Below are 26,278 nucleotides of genomic sequence, written 5' to 3' on the forward strand. Positions count from 1 at the left end.
TGTGGTTTATGTACACACAATGAAATACTATTCAGCCGTAAAAAAGAATGAAACTCCATCATTCGCAGCAATGTAGACGATCCTGGAGGACATTACGTCAAATGAAATAAGTCAGGCAGAGAAAGAAATACTGCATGGTCTCACTCACATATGGAAGCTAAAATAGTTGGTCTTGTAGAGGTAGAATGGTGGTTACTAGAGGTTGGCAAGGGTAGAGGAGAGGGGGATAAAAAGAGGTTGGTTAATGGATACAAAATTAAAGCTAGATAGAAGGAATAAATTCTAAGAGTTCTATAGCACTTTAGGGTAATTACAGTTAACAATTATTTATTGTGTATTTTCAAACAGCTAAAAGAAAAAAATTGAGTGTTCCTAGGAAATGGTACATGTTTGAGGTTATGGACATACTAATTACCCTGATTTGATAATTACACATTATATATGTGTATCAAAATATCACTCAGTACAGCATGGATATGTACGATTATCTGTCAATTTTTATGTGTCAATTTTTTCAAAGCATCTGAGTAGAAAACACAGAATGGCCAGGTAATTCTTCCTTTACTGTCTCTAGCAGCTGGCTTGGTCCTCCTTTCTACCACAGGCTTTGACCTCATTGTGCATAACAAGTACAACCCTTTAGACCACTCTGACTCCCCACCCCACCTGGGTTCCTTGGCACTCTCAACTCCAATGCCCTCCACTTCCACTTCCCACTTCCCTGCCCCTTTGGCTAACCCTCGCCTTTGTCCTGACCCATAACTGCACTGCTTCAGATTCTGCATTTCAGGCATTCCCCAGTGTTCACACCTGCTCATCTTTCCAGCTCCCTTACCCAATTGTCCTAGGTGTACCCATCACACCAGCTCTCCTACATCATCACAGCTTTTGTCCTGGTTCTTACTCTGTCCCTTTCAGTTCCAAAAAATGTTCCTATCTTCTCTATCCAGATCTCAAATATGGCCAATTACCTCAAAGCCTCTTTCTTTTGCTCCTTGGTCACCCCTATCCAGAAAATTCCAGATTTCTCTTTTCCAAACAGGTGACTGAGTCTCACCTAAAAAATCTGCAGGGATATGCAGAGCTATACAGATTCAGGGTGCCAATCATTCATGATTTACAGCCTCAGCTCAAAACTGGTCTGCAACCTTTCCCCATTTTTCACAGCAGCTATTTCAAACCTTTCTCGCATCCTTTTAGCCATCCCCTCAACTATCCCATTCACTCGCTCAGAGAGTATCAGAAAGAGTATTTCAGAAGAGCTCAGAAAGCCTTGTTTTTTCAGAAAGACACTCTTTCACAGTCCTGACTCCACCTCTTCTCTACCTGCATCACAGCAGTTACAGCAGCAACAGCAGCAGCAGCATCTAGCCCACTTCCTTCACTGGCCCTTGCAATAAAAGGAGAATTCCACCTCCCAAAGCTAATTCCTTCAGCAGGGCACCAGTTCATAATCCTTGGTGTCCCTCAGGAACCTCAGTTGCTGATCTGGCCCTTCTGTGAGATTCTACCATTCAAAAGTATATCCAGAGACAGCCTTCTCCTCTGTCCTCATTACTAACCTCGCTACAAAGGAGTTACCACCCTCCCTGTTTCTTTTCCTTTACTCCCAGTCACTTCCTAAGTCCCAACAATTGGGCTACCTCCCCAATAATCCTAACCATGACCTTTCAGGGACACCATTCTAATGATTAATCACTCCAATGGACTGCTCTTATGTCCTGATCTTATATGATGTGTCTGCAGAATGTGAGACTGAATCTCTTCCTGAAAACCATTCTTCCTTTAGATTCCATGGCATCACTCTGAGGTTTCCCTTCGTACTCTCTGAATACTCTTCTCCATCTCTTTCACGTTCACTTCTTGTAGCCATCCCTCATATAACATGCTCCTCCAATTTCCAGCCTATATCAGCTTTTCCTTCATGCTCTTATGAAATCTCTTGCCCACAGACTCAAATATTCAGATGATGATCCTCAGATTTGTATCCCTAGCTCAGACTCCTAAACTACCAACCAGGCATCTATCTCCATACCTGGATGCTTCATTGGACCTCAAACTCAAAACATTCCAAACTGAACTTGGCCATGCTATGTCTCCTTTCTTCCTTCTTCTATAAAGTTTAAAATTCCCACTTGTTAAAGTCAGAGAAAACATCAGGACACCATCACCATAACCTCGCCCCTAGAATAGTGTTTATCGGTGGCCTAACCGGATTTGTTGCTTCCACATCTGTTATCCCCCACTACGTTCTCCAAACAAAAACCACAGCAATCTTCTAGAAGCCAAATATGATCATTCTTAAATCCCTGCAATGGCTGAGCATTGCCAACAGGATAAAATCCAAGCCCCCTGGCATTGCCTTCAAGATCTTGGTGGATATAGCCCCCACGGCTTTCTCCAATTTCATCTCTTACCACTCACAATGCTTGCAATGCCTACTGTCTTCACACGCATTACCATTCACTATCTCCTCCTTCCTCTCTCCCTCCCTACATTTCTTTCTCTCACACTACTGTATATCTTTGCAGAATGCTATTCCCACTGCTGGGACTTATCCCTTGCTCTCTTTGCCTGGAAAATTCCTTCTACAGTTCAAGTTTTCCAGGACGGAAATTACATTTACGTTCTTCCAGTGTATATCCTTAACATCATATGTCTGCCTTGACACCACAGGGTGTAGGTAAACAATAATCTTACATACTTTCATCATGAGTAGGATTATTACTGAAGTTATTAACGGTAACTAAAATTTGGCATTCACAAACTAAAACCCACTCCTTATTAAATAATTCTAGTTAATGTTCTACTAAGACATCTGGCTGCCACATATTACTTGGAAATTTTGCCAAAAGTTGAAATTCCACCACCAATACTTGAAATTCACAATTTTGAGAAAAATGCTTTATACCCAGGCTGGAGTGCAGTGCTGCAATCTCGGCTCACCAAAACCTCGACCTCCCAGATTCAAGCCATTCTTCTGCCTCAGCCTCCCAAGTAAATGGGATTACAGGCACACGCCCACCACGCCCAGCTAATTTTTGTATTTTTAATAGAGACAGGGTTTCACCATGTTGGCCAGGCTGGTCGCCGTTTCCTGAACTCAAGTGATTCACCTGCCTCAGCCTCCCAAAGTGCTGGGATTACAGGCTGATGCTAAAATCTTAAATCAAAATCAGTACCTTTATAAAGGATTTCGTTGTGGTGGGTTGTCTGATTAACTCCTTAGTGAGTAGTGATACATATTCATGTCAATATTTTTCAATAAATGGATTTTACAACTAAATTTGTAAAGATGAATTGTTTATACTCCTATTGTTAAAGTAATTTTGCTTCAAAGATAACATTAGATCGTTATCACAGAGTTATTCTTTTCACTAGAAAATGACAACAGGCAAGGTAGGTAGGCAACTACCTTACCTGAATGCAGCTGGTTATAGTTTAAAATAAGCTGTTTGCAACTTTTATATCATCACACATCAGTGTTATGATCAGTTCTAGGATGTAATTAATAACTTATTACTAAGATTATTTTAAAAGCTAAAATTTTACCTTCTAAAAATGTTCTGGTATAGAATTAAAGTTATATCTGGGGTGTTACTTTCACTGTTTTCAAATCCATATAATTTTTGATAAAGAGATGTAGTTATATGTACTATTAAAATAAGTGCCCTTAACCACAGGTGACCCAAAACAGTTACCTCTCATATGTATCAGAGAAAAAATATGGGTGAAATTGCTGATCTAAATAAGAAAAGTATGAGTTATACAGTATCAATGGGTATGCGTATGAAGGAAGGGCTGTTGATGGGCCTTAGTTCAATGGGAAGGGAGATAAAATACTAGATTCATTCTCAGGTGTCAAGATTGGGTAGTGTGGTGGTACTTCCAGAAATAGCAGGAAGCTAAAATAAAATGAGTTCAACTTTGAGTATGTCAAACTTTATACTCAGAGACATCTGAGAGGAGAGGTCCATGAAATAACAGGCTCTGTCACCCTGAAGCTCAGGATATATGCTGGGCTAAAGGAACATATATGAGCTAGCCACTGGCCAAGATGCAGGCAGAAATCAAATCAACCAGGGCAGGTATACAAAGAGAGAAGAGAAAGGAACAAGAAAAGGAATGGCAGGAAAGCCATTCCCTCCTGTTATGATATAAGTATTTCAGCAAAAGCACTGCGCCAGAATAATAAATGCTTTTGATTCTCTGAGAGCTTTCTGGCGCTCACTCTCGTGTTCCAGAATCAGTATCTGACACCTGTAAAGGCAAATTTTCTCACAAAAATCTAGAGTACATACATGATCCTTCATACTCAGTTTCCATTTTGATAAGATATTCCATCATACCACAATGTAGGAACATTCCAGGTATACCATAGTTGAAGTGGCTGCAAATCAAACCAGATACCTTACAACACAATCAATTCAATAACTACAAGATGTCAAGTCCCCAGACTACCATCAGCCACAATGACCGGCTTAAGCCCTGGCAGTCCATTTGGTCAACTAGACAGCACAGTAACACAGAGCGCATTTTCCATTTCGGGCACTCCAATAGCACTCACTTTTTTTTTTAGAAGCAATCAAGAGGCAAGATTTTGACTTCCAGCTAAAGTTGAATATGGTATGCCTTCCTGTATATACCTTCTTCTCAAACGTTACGCAGAATCAACATTTCAAATATCTGCCTTCTATACTATTCACCCAGAATAAATCACCACCATTTTCAAGCAAAGATTCACAGTATTTCTAAGTTTTAGCCAGACTTTATACGGCAAGAAGGCAATCATTTTACCAAGTACCTACTCTGTATCAGGCATTGTACAGTACTTAACATGATATCTCAGTTAATTCTAAAACACCTCTATGAAATAAGGACCCGCCCTACTACAGATCAATAAACCAGGATTCAGAGAGGTTAAATAAATTTCCCGAAGTTACCAAGCCACCACCTGGAAGATCTAGGATTTAAGTCCAGGCATATCTGGTTACAAAGACTGTGTTCTTTCCATCATTACACATGTAATTTCAAAACTGTTCCAAGGAGGTGCCAGGAATGGCAGGGGCAGAGAACAGTGGCTGACTGTGAAGCTCCAGGCAAATCATTCCCACCATCAACAGGGAAAACTGTGCTGCAATCTATTTATATACGGGGTTGCAGGTACAACTATTGTTGGGGTGGGAGCACTCTTATGTTTGAAAAAGAGACGTATAAAAATCTGTACATTAAACTGACATGATACTGCTGCAACTATTTGCATTGCTGAGAAAAAAAAGACAGCATGCACCGGGAGCAATGGTGTACGCCTGTCTGTAGTCCCAGCTACTCAGGAGACTGAGGTGAGCGAATTGCTTGAGCCCAGGAGTTTGAGGCCAGCCAGACATAGCAAGACCTGTCTGTTAGAAAACAAACAGCCTGGGCGCAGTGGCTCATGCCTGCAATCCCAGCACTTTGGGAGGCTGAGGCAGGCGGATCACGAGGACAGAAGATCGAGACCATCCTGGCTAACACAGTGAAACCTTGTCTCTACTAAAAATACAAAAAGTTAGCCGAGCGTGGTGGCATGTGCCTATAGTCCCAGCTACTCGGGAGGGTGAGGCAGGAGAATCGCTTGAACCCAGGAGGTGAAGGTTTCAGTGAGCCGAGATCGCGCCACTGCACTCACTCCAGCCTGATGACAGAGCAAGACTCCGTCTCAAAAAAAACAACAAACAAACAAAGATAGCAAGCATACACTTAAGCCATACATATTTTAAAAATTGGTTCAGTAATTAATTTCCCTCTAACCAAGACAACATTTAACACATTTAAATTTGACTACCATTTTACTCTCACTGAGAAAGAGTTGAAAACCTAATAAGGAAAGAGGAGCTACATAAAATCAAAATATGAACAGACGCAAATATTTAAAATCTTCATCTTACTACAGAATTCTGTATTCTGAATACGGGCATTAATGTAAAGAACAATTAGTGATCATTCTGCCTCAGTGAAATAGTCTTGAGCTACAATTCTTCCATTTCTACACATCAATTATTAAACAGTGGTAACAAAAAATGTGGTTCTTTGTAATAAGTGATTGACTTATTAGAAATAAGGGTTATGTGTCATAAATATCTGATATCGATATGTAATAAGTTGATACTTATTAATTTCATTTTATTTACAAGAATATCACAGGCATACACCAAATACTTCCTCTTAAAAGATGCTAAATCCTTCACCAAAGTTGTATGATTAGTCATGAGCAGCACTTCTAAAATGGGACCAGTGGTAGATTTTATATAAGGCAGATGCCAAGCTATGGAGAATATGCATAATAATCATCGATATATTGAGGCCTGGGTTGGAGAATCTATAACCTGTGGTCCAGATATAAGATTATTAAATCTCATTTAGCTCATGGTTCATTTCTGGAAAAAGACTTACTGCCATTGTTCTTTTTATGTTTTAATAGGATTTATTTTTGATAAATGAAGTTTATGAATATAGCTTAAAAATTCAGTACACGAATAGGAAGAATCATGGTACATAACTGCCTCTGAATTCTCTTGCCTCTGTTCATTACCAGTGGGAATTGTATCAAGTGACTTAATTTGAGATTCGCTTTTTTCAACTACATACAAAGGGATACAAATTCTGTTTAACACTGTGGATAGAATACACACATTGATTTTTTCCTTTTGAACAAAATACTCTAAAATGACTGCAAAAGGGTATTTTTGTTGTTGTTGTTTTTAGTTATAAGTACAAAGACAGGAAGAGAACAGACATAACTGGTGATACAGTTTGGATGTTTGTTCCCTCACACTGAAATATAATCCCTGATGTTGGAGGTGGGGCCTGGTGGGAGGTGTCTGGGTCATGGGGGCAGAACCCTCATGGATGGCTTTGTGCTGTCCTTGCAATAGTGAGTGAGTTCTCGTGAGATCTGGTTGTTTAGAAGTGTGTGGCAGCTTTCCCCTCTCTCTTGCTCCTGCTCTTGCTATGTGACGTGTCTGCTCCTTCTTTGCCTTCTGCTATGATTTCCACCAGAAGCTGAGCAGATGTTGGTGCTATGCTTTCTGTAAAGCCTGCAGAACTGTGAGCCAATGAAACCTCTTTTCTTTATAAATTACCCAGTCTCAGGTATTTCTTTATAGCAATGCAAAAACAGCCGAATATAACAGGCAAGAGATTTCAGAAAAGGTTTAGAAGGCAAAAGCAGACAGAGGCAGAGAAAGCTTCTACCTAAGTGACTGCAAAAAGGGACTCTGAACCTAACAATCATCCCACAGGCAATCTGAAATGACTTAGGATTTGAAGACACTAGGAACCACTTAAGGCAGTGTCAGACATGGGATTAAAACTAAGAGTTTGCTTGAAAATCTTCAAATAGAGAAGTTGAGCCCAAGGGCTCTTCCTTCACCCAAACAGTAAGACAATCCTCCCTACTTTCCACCACTAACACTCCCAAGAAAAAATAAAAACAAAAAAACTGAAAAAACATCTCCGAAGATATTAAGGCTTTTGGATAAACTGAATTTGAGATCAAAGGGACATCCACAGGGAAATGTCTGGAACATTGATAATCAAGTCTGGAGCTCTAGATATCAGGTAAAGACACAGGAGCCAAAAGATGACACCAAAGGATTGGAAGATATTACTTCAGAGGACTGACACTGAGGAGAACTGAAGATTTTGAGAAACATCTTCACGAAAAAGTATTTAGCCAAAAGAAATCAGTGACGGAAACTGAAGGAACTAGCCAGAGGTAGGGATGGGACCAAGACAGGACAATATCACAGAAGCAAAGATAAACCAAAGAACATTTCTAAAAAGGAGAGAAAGACTTGAAAAAAAAGTGTTTCAACTGGTTAAATAGAATGAGAACTAGGGAAAGGTTACCGAATGTGGTCAGCAAAAGGTCACTGGTGAACATGAATGTAATTGGTTTCATGGAATAGCTTTCATTCAATCAGCGACTACATACTGAGCATCCATGACATATGTGCCAGACACAGTACCAGGCTTCCCATGTCAGAGGGAACTAAAAGAGAAACAGGAATCAGAGCAGAAAGCATTAAGAACTGAACGATGCTTAAGACAGACTTTCATAAGGAATTTTTAGGTAAAAGGTAGAAGTAGAATAACAGACCAAAAGGAAAGGCAACCAGACTCACAAAAATAAAACAAAAACATTGTTTTTAATTTTATATATTTAAAGAGAAACACAGAGACCTGATGCAAATCAGAAGCCAGTGAAGACGGAGGGATAGCAGTAGTCAAGGCAAGGGCCAAGGAAAGGCAGTAAAGCAAGGACACCAATACCACTGCACATTGTAGTCAAGGTGGGGGCTTGAGGGAATTTAGCCTTTCAAGGGAGAAAGGGATAAATATTCATCTGACATAGGTAGAAGAGAGCAGGGCATAACACAAAGTAGATGTGAATGAAGCAAGAGTTTAAGGCTACAAGACAATGATCGAATGTGGACTAAATTTCCAGAAGCATCTCCAGCTAGATATAAAAACCTTATTAACATAAAATACATATTCCAGTAGAAAAATAGATATAAATGTTAGAAGTAGCCACTGATGTTAGTAAAATAGCAAAATTTGTGTAGCATGTAAGTGGTATTTTAAGAATCAAAAATTTAATGGTGTCCAAAGTTAATAAAAAATATAATCTCTAATTGTTTAAAAATACAATTAATTTTTGTAGTTCAAACTTGTCTTGCAACCAACAATCTTTGACATCATCAGTGGGTATCTCAAGGTCAAACACAAAAGAAGACTATATAAGGTTATGTTTACATAAATCTGTTATGGTTCTGAACAACTGGGAAATGCTGCACATTTTTTCTCTTATCACAGAAAGCATTATAAAATTTAGTTTACATTACCAAAATACATATTTGTTATGATGCCTGGTAGCAACAGTCCCTGGACAACTGGGACTGTGTGGCTAGGTTGAAGAAATCCTACCAGTAGATTCCAGAAGGTTTTTTAAAAAGTTACGTGAGCCAAAATGCACAGGATACCCCAGAAAAAGTGCCACGGTATCCTTTCTATTACAGGATAACTGCAGTTTCTGTATGTAAGTAAACCTATAGGCTTCAAATCACAAGAGAAACAGTTTCATGACTGCATGGTATTTACTTAGGGGCTTAGATGCCAAAACAAAATTATCCTCGGCACTCAAAATTAGATGTTAAGAATGGATAGAAAAGATTGTTAGCATAGAGGCCCAGCTATTCTATTTGCCAAATATATTTACTGAATCCACAAAGATGTAACTTTCAGAGCCTCTGCAGGTGGAAAACAGCACTATTGGAAATAAGAGGCTGAATTTATCCGAGTTTGGAGACTGAAGATTTATTTAGGTGAAAGTATAGCTAAAATAAACCAGCAGGTATAGGCTAAATGGGGAAAGAAGCAGAGACTAAGAGAAGGGAGCAAGGAAAGCAGGAAGGTTTAGTAAAGGTCAAGGGTGAGTACAGAGGCAACAAGGGATTAAGAGATGGAATGACAAAAGCTGATAACCAAAGAAACTTGGAAGTTTGAGATCTCAGAAGTAACAGCCTTCCTATGAAACAACACAAGGGCAAGTTTCATTTATGGCATTAGAAGTAAAAGTCTGGAGTGGGGAAACTCAAGGCATGTAAAAACTGAAAAATCAGCAGCAGCTATAGAGCCAATATAATGGTAAACCAGCAGGCTGGCTAACAACTGATTGCAGAAGAGAAGTTAAGTGAGATACATGATAAAACCATCAGGAGGAGGATTTAGTAACCAGACTCACAAAGGAGTGAAGAAAGGAAAGCAAGGTGATCTTCATTTTTTCCTTTCAATAAGTATTTTTGTATTATAACGGAGAAGGCAGAAATAAAGAATTAAAACAACTTTGTCTTTATAATGTGTAATGTACTTGGGCATTATATAGTTTTTAAAAATATTAAAAAGTGCCCATATCAGTAATGAAGAATTGAAATAACTTTTCAGTCTTTCTACTGACCAAGCTAATTTATTCTGAAATCCCCAGAAGGTTCAAATTTTCTCCTTGACTGTCACAAATCATGTGAAAAGAAAGCAACTGGGACCAACAGCCATGATTGTGGGTTAGCTACCAAAACGTGATCACATACCTAGAAATTGGAAACATCAAATTTCTAGAAAATCAAATCGCTTATGAATAAAAAGAGAGATCAAAAGGTTTAGTGATTTTCAAGGATTTTCAACTACTCATGGAGAATCCCCTATGTAGGTGTGTAGCTTATCTACTTTTTGTGCTTGTCCTCTTAGAGAAGTTCCAAGAATGACATGCAAGCTAACCAAACACACCTAACACAGAGCAATGATATGCAGAAACAGATTATTAACTTCTACCTTCCAAAAGCACTATTACTTTGCAACATTTCAGAAAACTCATAAATCCCAGAACTTCCTAGAAAAAAGAGACCATGGAGGTCATGTGATCTGACCTACAGATTAGCAAACAAAGACACAAAGAAGTTAAATGCCTCAGCTGAAGATCACACAGTTGGGTTAGTGGCAAAGCCAAGAACACCACTCTGTATACTCCCTTCTCAGAGCCTTTCCCACCTGTCCAGACTCCCATCCCACCTCCCGATGCAAGTGTCCGACAAAGCTGGGCTGGATTTCCACAAAAAGTAATTATACAGTGCTCTTTTTGAAATGTAAAATAAGATGACAGAATCTAAAAAGAATTAACAGCAATTTAAGATATTTGCTTGATATAAAATAATATTAAGTTAAAACTATACCTTTACTGCTTCTGATGAAAGTACATTTTCCTTTTTCTGACTTGTGCTCATGGGCTCATTTTCAACACTGAAAAATAAAAACCACAGTTTCTTTTGAAATTAAAAGAAAATCACAAAACTAAAAGTTTTCTATATTTAAACCCAAACTGAAAGGTCCTTTATCTGCAATGCCCAAAGACTGATACACCATGTTATACCAAGGATATATTGATTTGAATCTCTAAACTCAAAAAATGCATTCAAAAATGTTCATCTAGGCTTCAGATATTTGTGTGAACTCATTGTGCCTCATATTTTCTTACACAGATAATCAACATCACAGTAATGATATATCTGAACAAAAGAGCACCTGTGTATTACTTTCATAACACTGGTAAGTGCTAGCACTCTAAGATATTATTTATGTGAAGGTTCCCCATAGCCAGATCTTTTTTTAATGCCTATGCTGGGTGTTATTTGGAACAGAATGCATTTCTATTCAACAAATCACTATAAACATATAGGTCTATCTAGTGAATTCTGGGGATACTCAAAAATAGATGTAGGTTTATCTAGCCCCAAACGTGTTCCAGATGGCACCTTAAAATCTGATTTCCCAAATAGTTACTTCTAACTGTCTTTAGTCTGGGATACCTCCTCAGATGCCTTTTGGGATGTCATTATAAACTACTTTCCCAAGACACATTTAAGATTTTTTTTTTCTTTTTTAGAGATGGTCTTGTTCTGTTGCCCAGGCTGGAGAGCAGTGGCGCAACCATAGCTCACTGCAGCCTCCTGGGCTCCAGCAATCCTCCTGGCTCATCCTCCTAAGTATTTAGGACTACAGATGCATGCTACCATGCCCAGTTATTCCATTTTTTGTAGAGATGGGGGGGTCTCAACTATGTTGCCCAGGCTGGTCTTGAACTCCTGGCCTTAAGTGATCCTCTAAACCTTGGCCTTCCAAAGTGCTGGGATTACAAGCATGAGTCACTACACCCAGCTTCCAGATCTAAATATTTATATCTCTGTTCAAACATTATCCTGTTTTCATACTTTCATAATACTAGACAAATTAAGTAGCTTCACTCTAAAGATTATTGACTCTCTACCATATGCCAAGGATTGTGCTTAGCCTTAAGGATATAAAAATGAGCGCGTCAGGTTCTTTGCAAAACTCAGTCTAGTTGGAGAGACTAATACATACACCTTAACAATACAGTTTCGTAAGAGTTATAACTGCTAAATGAACAAAATGCTACGAAGCATAAAAGAAATAAGGAACAACCAATTCTGCCTACTCAGTAAAGTACCCTCAGAGGAGGTACAAAAGCAGGTGGTAATAGAGAATCGGGCATTTTCTGAAAACCAAGTTTTATTTGTTTGCTTTTAATATAAGTCTGGAGCACAGAGCTTGTGAAGGACAGAGGTAATCCTCTAAGGGATGAGATTGAGACCAAAAATTAGTGAATACCAGACTATGAAGACCAGGCCTGACCCGTTACGAAATTTGACCTTTGTCCTACATGCAGTGGGAACCCTTCAAGGAGGGGACAAGCATAAGCAGGAGGATGACTGAGAGTGGGCCAGATGTTGAATAGTGGTCACTGGTGGTGAAGGCCCGGAGAGGAGGAAGTATCAATAGCTCAGATCAAATAAAGGCTGTCCCGAAGCAGATCAGATGGAAAGAGAGGACATGATTTATGCCATTTAGATTTTCTATCCATAAAAGTCTATGTTATTACACACAGTACCCAAGAAACCAATGGTCATGGTCAAAAAATGGAAACAAAAAATAAATCATGAACACCTGGAAAATACAATGGATTAAAATGTCATTAAGTCCAACACTCCATGCAGAAACACATGGACCAAACAGATACCGCTAAACAGATCCTTAAAGCTTCTAAATGTCAATAGAAAAAGTGTGTATATATATATATATGAGCTATGTGTTACACACATAAAAAATTCTGTGGGACAATTCAGGAACAAAATCAGGAATAAAACAATAGAATATATTGTACAATACAGAATTGTAATCCATACCATCAAACCTAAAGTATAATAATAATAATAATAATAATAATAAAAAGAATGTCTCATAATTGCTTCTTTAAAAGTGAATAAGTTCTTATCTCTTTTTTTCTATTTTACTAGTCTTTATCTTTTGCCAAAAGGCTGTTTACAATTCAGTTTTTTTTTTTTAAAGTAAATGTGAATTGATTTTGGTCTATTTAAGCTCAAATTAACAAAAACAAACTGGCAAATACATGTAAAAAGATCATGTTATAAAGATTTGGGGTATAATTAAGAAGAATGCTGACGACAAGTGAATTCTCTAACTACAATCTATTTTGAATGATCTACCTAAAAACTACCTAAACATACAACACCTAATTTTAGTCTCCTAGTTCATGCTTCAAGATTCCTGAAATTCTGCTTTATTTGGTGTGTTTACAGGGTTTTCTATAAACATACTGCCTAAGACTGTAAATGAAAACGGTAAGTTTCTTTTCTAATATAAAAGCTCTCCAGAAAATGCAGCTAAGTTCATAAGATTATGGCAGAATTCAGTCTTTTCAAATAGCTGTAATTACTTCCAAGTACAAACTACAAACACACACACCCAAATTCCAGAAAAACACAGCAGTAAATCAGCATGTAAGTATTGAGCAAACAATGGAAGAATTTAAGTTAAAATCACCAAAAGAAATACTGCTTGATATTTCTTAAAATTCTCACTTACATCCTTTAAGTTGCATGATTCTTATTGCTAAACCAAAATTTTAAAATGTGTTGAGTTTTAAAGCAAACAACATATTTTAAAATTTTGGTTGACTGATAAAAATCATTGCTTTTATTAAAATTTCAACACTTTTCTACATGAAACATTCTTAGCATGGATAACATTATTCATGCCCTAGCTCCTGATACAACTGTTACCCAGAACCACTTGACATTACTAGAATACACCAAAGTTTACATGCCTACAAATCACTTTATTCTGCTGCTTGCAACACCCTTCCCCACCCTAATCAACTCTAAATCCTTTACAGCTTAGTTCTGGTTTTACTTGTATTTTTTGTGCTCTCACTGCATGCAGCAATACCTCCCACATATTTGCCACTCTTTATCATTAACAGCTAGTTGTCCATCTTCCCAACAAGAATATAAACTTATTAATTCAGAAGATGTATCATTCATGTCTATATCCCAGAGCCTGGCATCCCACCTGGCACCACGAACACACTCAAATAGTATTTGTTAGACGAATTTTAAAAAGTAATCTATAACCAGGCCAGGTGCGGTGTGGCCTGTAATTCCAATACTTTGGGAGGCCAAGGCAGGCAGATGGCTTAAGATTAAGAGTTCGAGACCAGACTGGGCAACATGGCAACCTTGTCTTGACCAAAAAAAAAAAAAAAAAAAAAAGGGCTGGGCATGGCGGTGCACGTTTGTAGTCCCAGCTATTCAGGATGCCACTGTACTCCACCTGGGTGATACAGTGAGACCCTGTCTCAAAAAAAAAAAAAAAAAATCTATAACCATATTTCCAATTGGGCCTGCTTACCTTCATCAGAAAACACTGTTACATTGGGAACAAGATAATTATAACATCAGTCTTTTTTTCTTAAGGAGGTAGCATATAAGTCTCTTGAAAGAATATGCCAGCCATTCCTATCCTACAACATACTTCTCTAAAACCATTAAGTAGGGAGTGAAGCTGGTGGGAAAAAATTACTCAACAAGAACAAGGTCATTTTCAGTTGATTTAAAAATAAAACAAAACATTAAAAAATGAGAACACAGTAGCTATTATATACTCAAAAACAGTGAATACTCAGATGTCTGCTTAGTACAAATATAAAATGAAACAAAAAGGACTCAAAAGGCTTGGGGTGCTATTTTCAGTCTCTTAAAAAATAAATACCCGGGAAAGAGAACCATGTTCACCTCAAGCTTCATGAGAGACAACAATCTGTGCCTATTGTTTGCTCACAATTTAACCCCCTTTGGGACCCAGGGTATTTCAATTAGGAATATTTTTAGAAAGCACACATTTTATTCACGGCAGGGGGTGAAGAGCAGAATTCAAAATCACATGTACGCACAAATAAAACCACCTTACATTTCTAAATAGCTTCATCTTAGCTAACAGAACTTTAAGAATCAATCTTTCAAAATAGCTCAAATATGAAGGTCAATGTAACATAAAAGCGCCTCATTTTTTAAGCAACTTTATTTGGACCATGGCTGAAAACGAATCCAACATATAGCCATTTAGCCTTTGTGTGACTCTGTGCCAGACAAAATATTTTCCATAAGCAATGCAAAAAAAGGGTCACTTTAACCTTCTAAATTTCAAATAATTTACATAAAGGAGAGCTCCTAACCTGTCACTTAAGAGATATTATTTTCTTAAAATTAAATTGTAACAAGATTCCCTAACCAACAGCAGATAAGCAGTGGAAAACTGGGCCCAAGAACTCATTCACCCACTCAACAAACTAGCAGTGCACACATGTGTCAGGCACCGTTCTTGGTGCTGGCGGTTGCACAATGTACAAACCAGACAAGGTCCTTGCCCTCATTCTTTCAGAACTTATGTCTATATGCATCAGAATCACCTGAGGCATCTATGTTTCTCAAACAGATTTCTGGGCCTGACTGTCAAGGAATCCAATTGGAACGGGGCCCAGGAATCTACATTTTGAGCTACAAATCACCCTTTACCCCAGGTTGTTCTAATGCAGGTGGCCCTCTGACCCCATTCTTCATAAACAATGGTCTGAGAGCCTCTCTATCTTTAGCTGACATCAACAACTGACAGCTGTAGAGGGAAGAGAAAAATATGACCAGGAGAATCTCCACTTATTATTTAAAGATGTTAAGTGTGGCTAAAGATTAGGTAACAATTATTCAGAAAACACTACCCATTTTCCAACACTGCCGTTCAGCAAAGCTTCTCGATCTAGAAAAGAGGTGATGCCCTAATGAGCACATACAGCACTGAAAGTACAGGGTGGGACCTGGAAGGAAAAAATCCCCTTTTTTCAGTCCATACCACAGACTGGAGCCCAAGGGAAGCTTCTGGGCCTCTTTCAGAGTCAATTTCTCATGAGGTAAGAAAGCACCTTCTTGGATGGCCACAGGACAGACTCACAGAAACAAAGGGTACGCTCAGTGGAGAGGCGTGAGGCACAGTTAAGGGAGAGTAAAGCTCTCCTCCTCTCCTGTAACACACCTGTTGGGCACCTCCTCCTCCTATGACTTTCTCTCATACATAACCGTTACTGCATCAGGAAAATTTGGAAATGGTAAAGACTTGATACAGCTTCCATAAGCGTCTTCTGGAGGCTTGCCTACTTCTCTATGGATGCCAGAGTCTATGAATTCTTGCCATTTCAAGAGAGGAAGCAATCTTTGGTGCTAATGCCATCACTGGCAGCAATTCAGAGCACCCCCAAATATGAGGTCACTTAACATAAAGTATTCCCTAATTTGGGAATGCCCTTACATCTAAACAGCACACCCCAACCCTCTGTCCACAGGGACATTTCTCCACTTCCAGGGCCGATTTTCCTTCTCTCTTTTGTTTCCAACCCCGTTCAAAACTGTTGCCGCCTGAAATTATCCTCCCACTTGAGATTTTCACTTCTACTACATGAGGTGTGGTCTACAGTAGAAGAATCAGCAATACTGTTGAGAACAGGGAAAAAGAATCAGGGCAAATCTCCCCATTATTTTATCTTCCCCAACTACTGTAAAACTTTGCTGGTTCCAGAAGCCTGGTCCACTCACCAGCACCTCCTCTTCTACCTCACCTTAGGCCTTTCCTTCCTGGCACGTTCCTCCTCACCACAGAGCCCACCTGACCCAACTCCTGTGATGAGGTTCTAAAAGTAGCCAGAATCTATCCTTCCCTTAAAATGTGATCAAATAATACCCCAGTCTTCCAGGTGAGACTTTCTCTTAGACTAAATGAAAAATAATGCAGAACAAGACGAGATCTTTACCTATCCACTCCCTCTCCCACTGTCATAAGCAGTAAAATGCTTTGCAACAACTCAGAATGAACTTTTGTCTGTTTCAGAGACAGCACCTTGAGGACAAAATGCACTTCAGGCAAAATGAACGTTTTTGGATCTGATTTTACAACTATGTAAATTAAAAAGGTTCAGACCAGCTGATATGAGATCTCTGTCAGATCTAAAATCCCACATTGCTGTGTTCTACAACAGAAGAATGGGTGGGAAAAAAAACAGGTAGACTAATCTTGAGGCTTTTCTGGTAACAGATGAGAAAGACTATGGCCAAGAAACCAATTTAGATCAAAACTAGTATGAGGGCATTATAACAAAGAGGCAGAAATGTCTACCGTCCCTTATTTCAAAATTACTGAGGCTCGCTCTGGGCCTGCCCTCTATTCCCTCAGATTCCACCTCTCAGCCCTCCTTTAGGTCCTTAAATACAGCAAGCACTTCATCCTCACACCCTCCCAAAGGGTCTGCTCAAGCCATGGGATCTACATTACCTTTGGGACATTTTTCTTAGAAACATAGCCTCACGTGACAAGTTCTATAATTTTCTTTGTTCAAAGCTATACTGCAGATACATTATGGATTAAATTGACTTTTGTGCACTGGCCTGGAGTCCCATCCAGCAGGTCCAATGCTATGGGGAAAAAGATAGAGTTCCACACCAATGATTTCCAAACCGCCATCTGGAAAACTGTCCATTCACAAATGGTGTCTGCCAGCAGTAGAGTGGTACTTGTATTTTTTTTAATGGCTATTAACAGAATATAAAACAGGTGGTTATGGTACTATTTCTGGGCTTCTAATTAAAAGGTAACTAAAAGCTGCAATTTTAAGGCACTCAAACAGTATGTATTTTAGTCCAAACATCTGGCAGTTGAATGATTTCAAAACTCTAGAGAAAAATCAGGAGGAGAGAGGAAAGGTAGGCATGATTATGAGGCTCTGTTGCTTCACAGTCTGAGACTTCTGACACTCCTTTTCTCTATAATGTCCGTCCTCTCCTATAATTTATGTATCTACCTTGAGGCTGCCTTATTTCCTGTTCCCCAACTCATGCCCCCAAAATAAGACCCATAATTACAGTTAAATCACAGGCTACAGAGTGAGAATTTCAGTACGTCTGAGGTGTGCCTGAGCTGTCTACCATACATGTGTTGTGAATGACTGCTCCATTCTCCCCAAGTTCTCCGTCCACCTCATAACCTTCAGATTCTGAATGTTTGACTCACCCCCCCAAGATTCAATACCCTGAATCCCTCACTGTGATGTGAACTCACAACAGTATTTTAGCTGCTTTCTAAAATGGAGCATTCATTCACTTATCATTCAACAAATTGTCCTGAGGACAGCGCACTGGAGACCCAAGACTGTGCCCTTGCAGAGCTCCCCAGAATCTGATCTTGGCTGACCTCCCCTCCAACTGACATCCTTCCTCCTCTGTAAATTTTTCCAGACACAGATAAACAGATAATATATGTGTGAATATAAAAACACATTTACACACACATATAAACACATGCCCAGTGATACTTTCCAAAAGTAAACTCATCATTTCAACTCCTTACTATGAACTAACACCATGTCACTAACACTCACTCCTCCTCTAATTCTGTGTCTCTATCCACACTGGCATCTGTGCCACATGACTGTGCCCCAGAACCTTCTAAGTGAATGTTCCTTCTGCCCAGAAAGTTCTTTCCTCAGACTTGCTCATGCCCAACTCCCAGATATCATCTAGGTCTTTGCTCAGATGCTACCCAATAGAGACACCTTTCATGACCACCCTACCTAGGCTCACCACTTCCATTATGCCCATTTTATTTTTACTTCAAAGCATATTATATATTAATCTATATATTTTCTGCCCTCCTCATTAGAATACAACCCTATGTAGGTAGAGACACATTTAGATATGCAAACAAGATTCTGAAAAGTGATGACACGACTAAGTTGTTCTAATAATTAGGTTTTAAATTATTTTTACAACATATAAATATACACATTATTGTCAGAAATGTTAGAGCACTATTGTTAAGTGAAAAAAATTCAAGTTCCAAACTCTTGAAGAAGAACTTTTACTTGTATAAAAATATTTAGACATGAAGACATATTTAGACACAGGGATCTAAATATGTGGGGACATATTTAGACATATTCCCCACAGGGAATCATTTGAAAGAATGATATATGTTTCTGAGTGGGTAGGGTTATGAGTGTGCTTTTGCTTTTTGGTCCTCTTATAATTTTATACCTGTTTTGTAAAAGCAAATATTACTATCAAAAAGAGAAAAAATACAAAGTAGCATAGTTGATGAAAGTAAAAGCAAAAACAAGTGAGTGCAAAAAATGCAAGCAATTAAATAACAAAATACGAATACTGCAAATATTAACTAATGTTAATTCTTTTGCATCATAATATATGCAACATTGCCAAAAAATTTTTATTTGCCTACTTAGAACAATGAAACACCATTATTACAGTTCACATTTTCAGCTTTTAATGATAAAAAGCACAATGCCATCCTTCCATCCTGTGAATGCTCCTTTGTGCTTTGACAAGACAATAAAAGGCAAGAGAGTTTACATCTCACCTAATTTGTCCCCAGTTATTAAAACACCAAATTCAAAATATTTCATTCTTTGTCATAAGAAGCATGGTAGTTACAAGAAATTTATGATCTGCCACTGAAGTAGAAACCACTTTTGTATACATTTTAATATGAAAGATAAAAATTTCTAACATATCTTCTAAAAATTACATAAAACAAATATTGGTGAGACCACCCAAATACCATTTTCATGTCACTTCTAACATTGCCATTTGTCTTGTTTGTCATAAAGAACATATAAAATATTTTTCCTTAACTGTTTTCTATAACTGTACTAGGGTCCATCTTGGAATTCTGCCTACTACAATGGGTTATATTTTAGTGCCAACACCTTACGTGAAATCAGCACTTTTAAAGCATATCTGATTTTATAAGTATGCAAGTGCTATGGTTTGGATGTCTGTCCCCTCCAAAGCTCATGATGAAATTCAACCCCCAGTGTTGGAGGTGGGGCCCAATAGGAAGTATTTGGGTCATGGGGATGAATCCCTTAGGAATAGATTAATGCCCTCCCTGGAGTGGTGGTGAGTGATTTTTCACTCTGTTAGTTCCAGGAAAACTGGCTGTTAAAAAGAATCTGGCACCTCCTGACCCCTTGTTTCCTTTCTTCCCAAGTGATTCCTGTACCTTCCACCATGAGTGGAAGCAGCTTGACACCCTCATCAGATGCAGATGCCCGATCTTAACATTCTAGCCATCAGAATCATGAGCCAAATAAATCCCTTTTCTTTATAAACTACCCACCCTCAGGTATTCCTTTATAGCACACAACACAGACTATGACAGCGAAAAACCTGTTTTGTAATCTTTTAGCAATTTTTTTTATTATACTTTTAAGTTCTGGGATACATGTCCAGAACGTGCAGGTTTGTTACATAGGTGTACAGGTGCCATGGTGGTTTGCTGCACCCATCAACCTGTCATCTACATTAGGTATTTCTCCTAATGCTATCCCTCCCCTAGACACCCCCTGACAACCCGACAACAGGCCCTAGTGTGTGATGTTCCCCTCCCTGTGTCCATGTGTTCTCATTATTCAGCTCCCACCTATGAGTAAGAACATGTGGTGTTTGGTTTTCTGTTCTTGTGATAGTTTGCTGAGAATGATGGTTTCTAGCTTCATTCATGTCCCTGCAAAGAACATGAACTCATCTTTTTTTATGGCTGCATAGTATTCCATGGTGTATATGTGCCACATTTTCTTTATCCAGTCTATCATTGATGGGCATTTGGGTTGGTTCCAAGTCTTTGCTATTGTGTACAGTGCTGCAATAAACATACGTGTGCATGTGTCTTTATAGTAGAATGATTTATAATCCTTTGGGTATATACCCAGTAATGGGATTGCTGGGTCAAATGGTATTTCCGGTTCTAGGTCCTTGAGGAATTGCCACACTGTCTTCCACAATGGTTAAGCTAATTTACACTCCCACCAACATTGTAAAAGCATTCCTATTTCTCCACATCCTCTCCAGTATCTCTTGTTTCCTGATGTTTTAATGATCACCATTCCAACGTGTGAGATGATATCTCATTTTGGTTTTGATTTGCATTTCTCTAATGACCAGTGATGATGAGCTTTTTTAATGTGTTCATTGGCCACATAAATGTCTTCTTTTGAGAAGTGTCTGTTCATATCCTTTGCGCACTTTTTGATCGGGTTGTTTTTTTCTTGTAAATTTGTTTGAGTTCTTTGTAGATTCTGGATATTAGCCCTTTGTCAGATGGATAGATTGCAAAAATTTTCTCTCATCCTGTAGGTTGCCTGTTCACTCTGATGATAGCTTCTTTTGCTGTGCAGAAGCTCTTTAGTTTAATTAGATCCCATTTGTCAATTTTGGCTTTTGTTGCCATTGCTTTTGGTGTTTTAGTCAGGAAGTCTTTGTCCATGCCTATGTCCTGAATGGTATTGCTTAGGTTTTCTTCTAGGGTTTTTATGGTTTTAGGTCTTACATTTAAGTCTTTAATCCATCTTGAGTTAATTTTTGTACACAGTGTAAGGAAGGGGTCCAGTTTCAGTTTTCTGCATATGGCTAGCCAGTTTTCCCAAAACCATTTATTAAATAGGGAATCCTTTCCCCATTGCTTGTTTTTGTCAGGTTTGTGAATGATCAGATGGTTGTAGATGTGTGGCATTATTTATGGGGCCTCTGTTCTGTTCCATTGGTCTATATATCTGTTTTGGTGCCAGTACCATGCTGTTTGGTTACTGTAGCCTTCTAATATGGTTTGAAGTCAGGTAGCATGATGCCTCCAGCTTTGCTCTTTTTGCTCAGGATTGTCTTGGCTATACGGGCTCTTTTTTTTTTTTTTTGGTTCCATATGAAATTTAAAGTAGTTTTTTTCTAATTCTGTGAAGAAAGTCAATGGTAGCTTGATGGCAATAGCATTGAATCTATAAATTACTTTGGTCAGTATGGCCATTTTCACAGTATCGATTCTTCCTATCCATAAGCAAGCAATTATTTCCTCATAGCCATCATTGAGAGGTTAGGTTATGGAGTTCAATTTATACTCAAAGAATTAAAAAGTTTGGCAACAATGATAATTGCAAAGATTTTCTAGCTATTTCTAGCAAAACACTATAGATGAACACATGTTTAACTCTGTCCCATGGAAATGATGGTAAAGCAATTAATAAGAAGAAATCAGCTACAAGGTTAAAAAAAAAAGATGAAGAATAACAGCATTCAGGACAGATGAGATTTTTGAAGGAGAGAAAAACAGGCACAAATATAATTTAGAATAAGTAAAACTTTTATCGTTTCTTTGTGTCGGGAACATTTCAAATCTTATCTTCTAGCTATTTTACAGTATACTGTTGTTAACGGTAATCCCCGCCCCCCCCCCCCCGCTCTAACAGTGAAGTGCTAAGCTGAAGTGATATCCTAAAAACCCTGATTTGATCATTACACATTGCATGAATGTAACAAAATATCACATATACTCACTTCATAAACAGTACAATAATTATATATCAATAATTCTTTTACAAAAAAGAATAGATAAAAACTCAGAATCCCATACCCCAAAATAGGGCACTTTGACATGCTGAACTGAGCAGCCTCAAGGTCTCTCTGAACCCCACCTTCATCTTTTGTCTTTGATTCTCTGTCTCTCCCAAAGCACAGAATGAAGTTCTGTTCTCTGAAGTTCTCTTATCTGCTTAAAGTTTGGACCCATCAAAGAAGAAAACAATTACCTCTAGTCCCTTCCCTAGTTTTCATTAACTGAACTCATGTTACAAGAAGAAAGACTGAAGTCTGTCATAACATCTCAACAGACTTTTGTCATAAACCACTGTCTGTTCTGTGGGCCCAACAGACTTTGTCCCAGGCCTTTGTTATGTTCTTCAAGCCCAATGAGTTCCCACAAAAATCATTTACTATTCCCCTAAAATCATCCACTTCCCTCTCTCCTAAGAGGTGGGGTATATAAGCATCTGTACCCTAGTGGGATATTTGGTAATCAATTTTTTCCCCCTGCATGCTAATAAATTTCTATGTCATTTTTCCTATTAATCTGCCTCTTGTCAGTTGATTTTTTAGTGAACTCACATCCCCAAATTATAACATTTGGCAGGAGCCTAGCAATTTTTAAAAAGAGAAGCCTCCAGACTCTGGAATACCAAGAATGAAAGTACAGAAAGCACAGACCACACACAGGGAGCTTGAGCCAAACTCTCCATTCTAAATCGTTAAGATATAAGCCTCTCAAGTGAAAGAGCTTGCCAACTGTCCAGCAAAATGAATTTAAAAGGCACTGTGTAAGGTACATTACTGTGCATTTGTAGAGTCTACACTGAAAAGAGATTTCAAAATTCACAAAGAAAAAATGAATCACAAAAATAGGTCCAGAAATCGTACTAGCCTCAGATTTCTCAACAATCCAGAATTAAAGAGAAGACTAATAGAGAAATGTCTTCAGAAATCTGAGTGCAAGTAATTTTGAGTCTATAAATTTATACCCAAACTATCATTTACTAGAGTAGAAAAATGTATTTTCAGAAGTGCAAAAACTAAAAAAAAATTATCTAACATGTACCCTTTCTTGTTAGATATATGCCAACAAAAGGGGGAGTTAACCAAGAAAGAGGAATACATGAGGTCCAAAAATAGGTGGTCTTACATAGGGCTGAGTAGTAGAGAGATCAGTGCAGCAAGCTTGGGAACTACTAGGTGATACAAATTACAGGAAGACACAGAGACCAAGAGAAAGGTCTTGGAAGTCATGGGGTAAACTGGTAGATGTGATTTAATGATGTAGAAAAAAGCACTGAAAGTGGTTTTATAAATGTATTTGTGCATCCTAGAAGTAGCAGCAATAAGCAAATGAAAAGGTAATTTACTCCATGAAAAACAAAATATCACACAAAGAAAGTAACCATAATACATCACTTGGCTTAGCAGAAAACAACAGCTAAATATTCATAGAAATCTACAGGTTTATTTAATCTTCCAATTATAATGATTATTTTGGCTGGATGAGTAATGAGATGTGGAAGCGTATAAAATAGCTAAGTGCTCATCTACCATAACCAGAAGTCAATACATATTGTCCAAAGTTTATAAATCAAGAACAGAAAAACATTACTTAGACACATGTTCCAGGAGAAACAGCTTAAATGAGATTTAAAAAAAAATAAAAGTTTCCTCTGAGAGCCTCAAAAATGGGCTCACATCTGATAAATGCTCCTACAGTCCCCTACATGTTACTTTGGTACTTATTTCAAGAGAGAAGAAAGATTTGGGCAATATCTGCCTTCCCCACAAAACTGCATGAGTGCTTTGAGGCAAAGACAATGCTGCACCTTGTTAACTGCTGGATTCCCAGGACCTAGACTGGTGCTTGACACAGCGACGCTAAATTAATTCTTCTTAAACACAGGTGAAGCTTTCAAATCAAACAACCAAAATGTTAGGATCACATGGAAGAATTAACTAAAGCATTTTCATATGTGATTTTTCCAATAAAATATAAATCTTTCTAATTTATAAGGCATATCAATTTTGTACACACATAATAGCCCATGGAGTTTTGGCTGGTAGCTAAAGCTGAGAGAGACCTTAGAGATGAAAACCAGCTCCCTTGATTTATCACTAAAGACTCTGAGGTTAATAATCTGTCCTGGGTCATACTGGAGAGGTTAAGGTGGATGACAGGTGAGCATGTAAAAATGAGTTATGTTGATATATTTGTGGCTGCAAGTGTCAACTCCACCCAGTTTCACATTAGAGATTAATAATATAGAAAAGCCTCACCCCTACTTGTACAAACTGTCAAAATATCAAGTTACTCTGCATTACAAAAACTACTTCTATTTATTTATATCTTTAACTGAAACTTTTCTAATTTGAATAAGTTAATGTAGTGCATTCTCTCTTTGGAGGATTTTTGCCAACTCAGGATCATACATTCTCTTGTTTTCTTTTTTTTCCTTCTTTTAGCCACAGATATTCACCAGATTTTAATCCAATCTTTTTCTTACTTTATGAAATAGGTAATTCACATAATTTTTAAGTGTACAAAGGCATAAGACAGTCTTTCTCCTGCCTCTCATCCCTTCACTCAGTTCCCCATACCCCCAAAATAAGTTATGCAACACTAGTAACATTTATTTCATATCCCCTTCTTTTGTATATACAAATGGGGCATACTATACACAATTAGTTGTAGCTTAAGTTTTTTTTTGAGATGGAGTTTCACTCTTGTTGCCCAGGCTGGAGCGCAATGGTACGATCTTGGCTCACTGCAACCTCTGCCTCCCAGGTTCAAGCAATTCTCCTGCCTCAGCCTCTGGAGTAGCTGGGATTACAGGCAAGCACCACCACACCTGGCTAATTTTTTTGTATTTTAGTAGAGATGGGATTTCACCATGTTGGTCAGGCTGGTCTCAAATGCCTGACATCAGGTGATCCACCCACCTCGGCCTCCCAAAGTGCTGGGATTACAGGCATGAGCCACCACGCCTGGCTTTTTTTTTTTTTTTTTTTTTTTAACTTCATGTATCTTTGAGATATTTCCTTAACAGTACATAAAAAGCTTTCCTATTCTTTTTGGTAGATACATCATAATTCACTATATGGATGTACTATGATTTATCAGTTAGTCCACAATTGAATGGCATTCTACTCTATTTTTCATCTTTTGCTATTAAAACAATGCTGCAATGACTAACTTCTATAGGCAACTTTTGGCCTGTTTGCAAACTGTACATGTTCAGTGGAATTCCCTGAAATCAGAAATGCTAAGTCTGTGAATCTGCAATATTGACAGGTCTTGTCAAATTTCTCTCCAAAGTGGTGTATCAATTTACACTCCCACTAGCAGTGTATAAGAGTTCCAGCTTCCCCACATCAAACTGGAGTTTTGCTTATCAAACAGGTAGAATATTGTATCTTGTTATAGTTTCCATCCGAAACTCCCTTTTGAAGGAGACTGACCTTTTCTTTGTATTTAAATATAAATCTATAATCTGCATAAATGTATGCATTTATTTTCCTCTCCCAACTCTCAGAAGTATAATTCTTGATTGTCCATAGCCCTGACCCAGTTCATCTGGGCAGATGTCCAGCTACATGCCATTGTCTTTTATTTCCATTCCAAACCATTTTCTAAGGGCAGCCTTCTTTTACGAGTCTTCCCAAGTTAAGCGGAGGAAGCTGTTACATAATGTTGTAGGCTTTGAATTCAGGAAGGAAAACTTGACTCCTGACTCTACTACCAATATTGTGAGACTTCTGATTACCTACTGAACCTCTTGAAGCCTTAAATTATATATTGTAAAAGGAAGTAAAGATACCTCTCTCATACGTTTGTTCTGAGGATTAAGTGAATTGATATTTTTAAAGTTCCAAGCTCAGGGCTTAATAAAGGGTAC

The 26,278-nt window shown here is 38.2% G+C and overlaps 1 protein-coding gene across 4 annotated transcripts in view; it reads right to left on the bottom strand.

Moving 5' to 3' along the window:
* Positions 1 to 26,278, bottom strand: part of CRYBG3 (crystallin beta-gamma domain containing 3) — a 131,622-nt gene that overhangs the window by 98,730 nt on the left and 6,614 nt on the right. For 3 of the 4 annotated variants that reach the window (XM_024244479.3, XM_024244480.3, XM_063721670.1), the window contains exon 2: positions 10,767 to 10,833. The exons of the other annotated variant lie outside the window; for it this stretch is intronic. In XM_024244479.3, coding sequence (XP_024100247.3) covers positions 10,767 to 10,833 — 67 coding nt within the window. The remainder of the gene's footprint in view (positions 1 to 10,766; positions 10,834 to 26,278) is intronic. 4 annotated transcript variants of the gene reach the window in all.

The sequence above is a fragment of the Pongo abelii genome, chromosome 2 (genome assembly GCF_028885655.2).
Source record: "Pongo abelii isolate AG06213 chromosome 2, NHGRI_mPonAbe1-v2.0_pri, whole genome shotgun sequence".
NCBI classification, from domain to species: Eukaryota; Metazoa; Chordata; class Mammalia; order Primates; family Hominidae; genus Pongo; species Pongo abelii.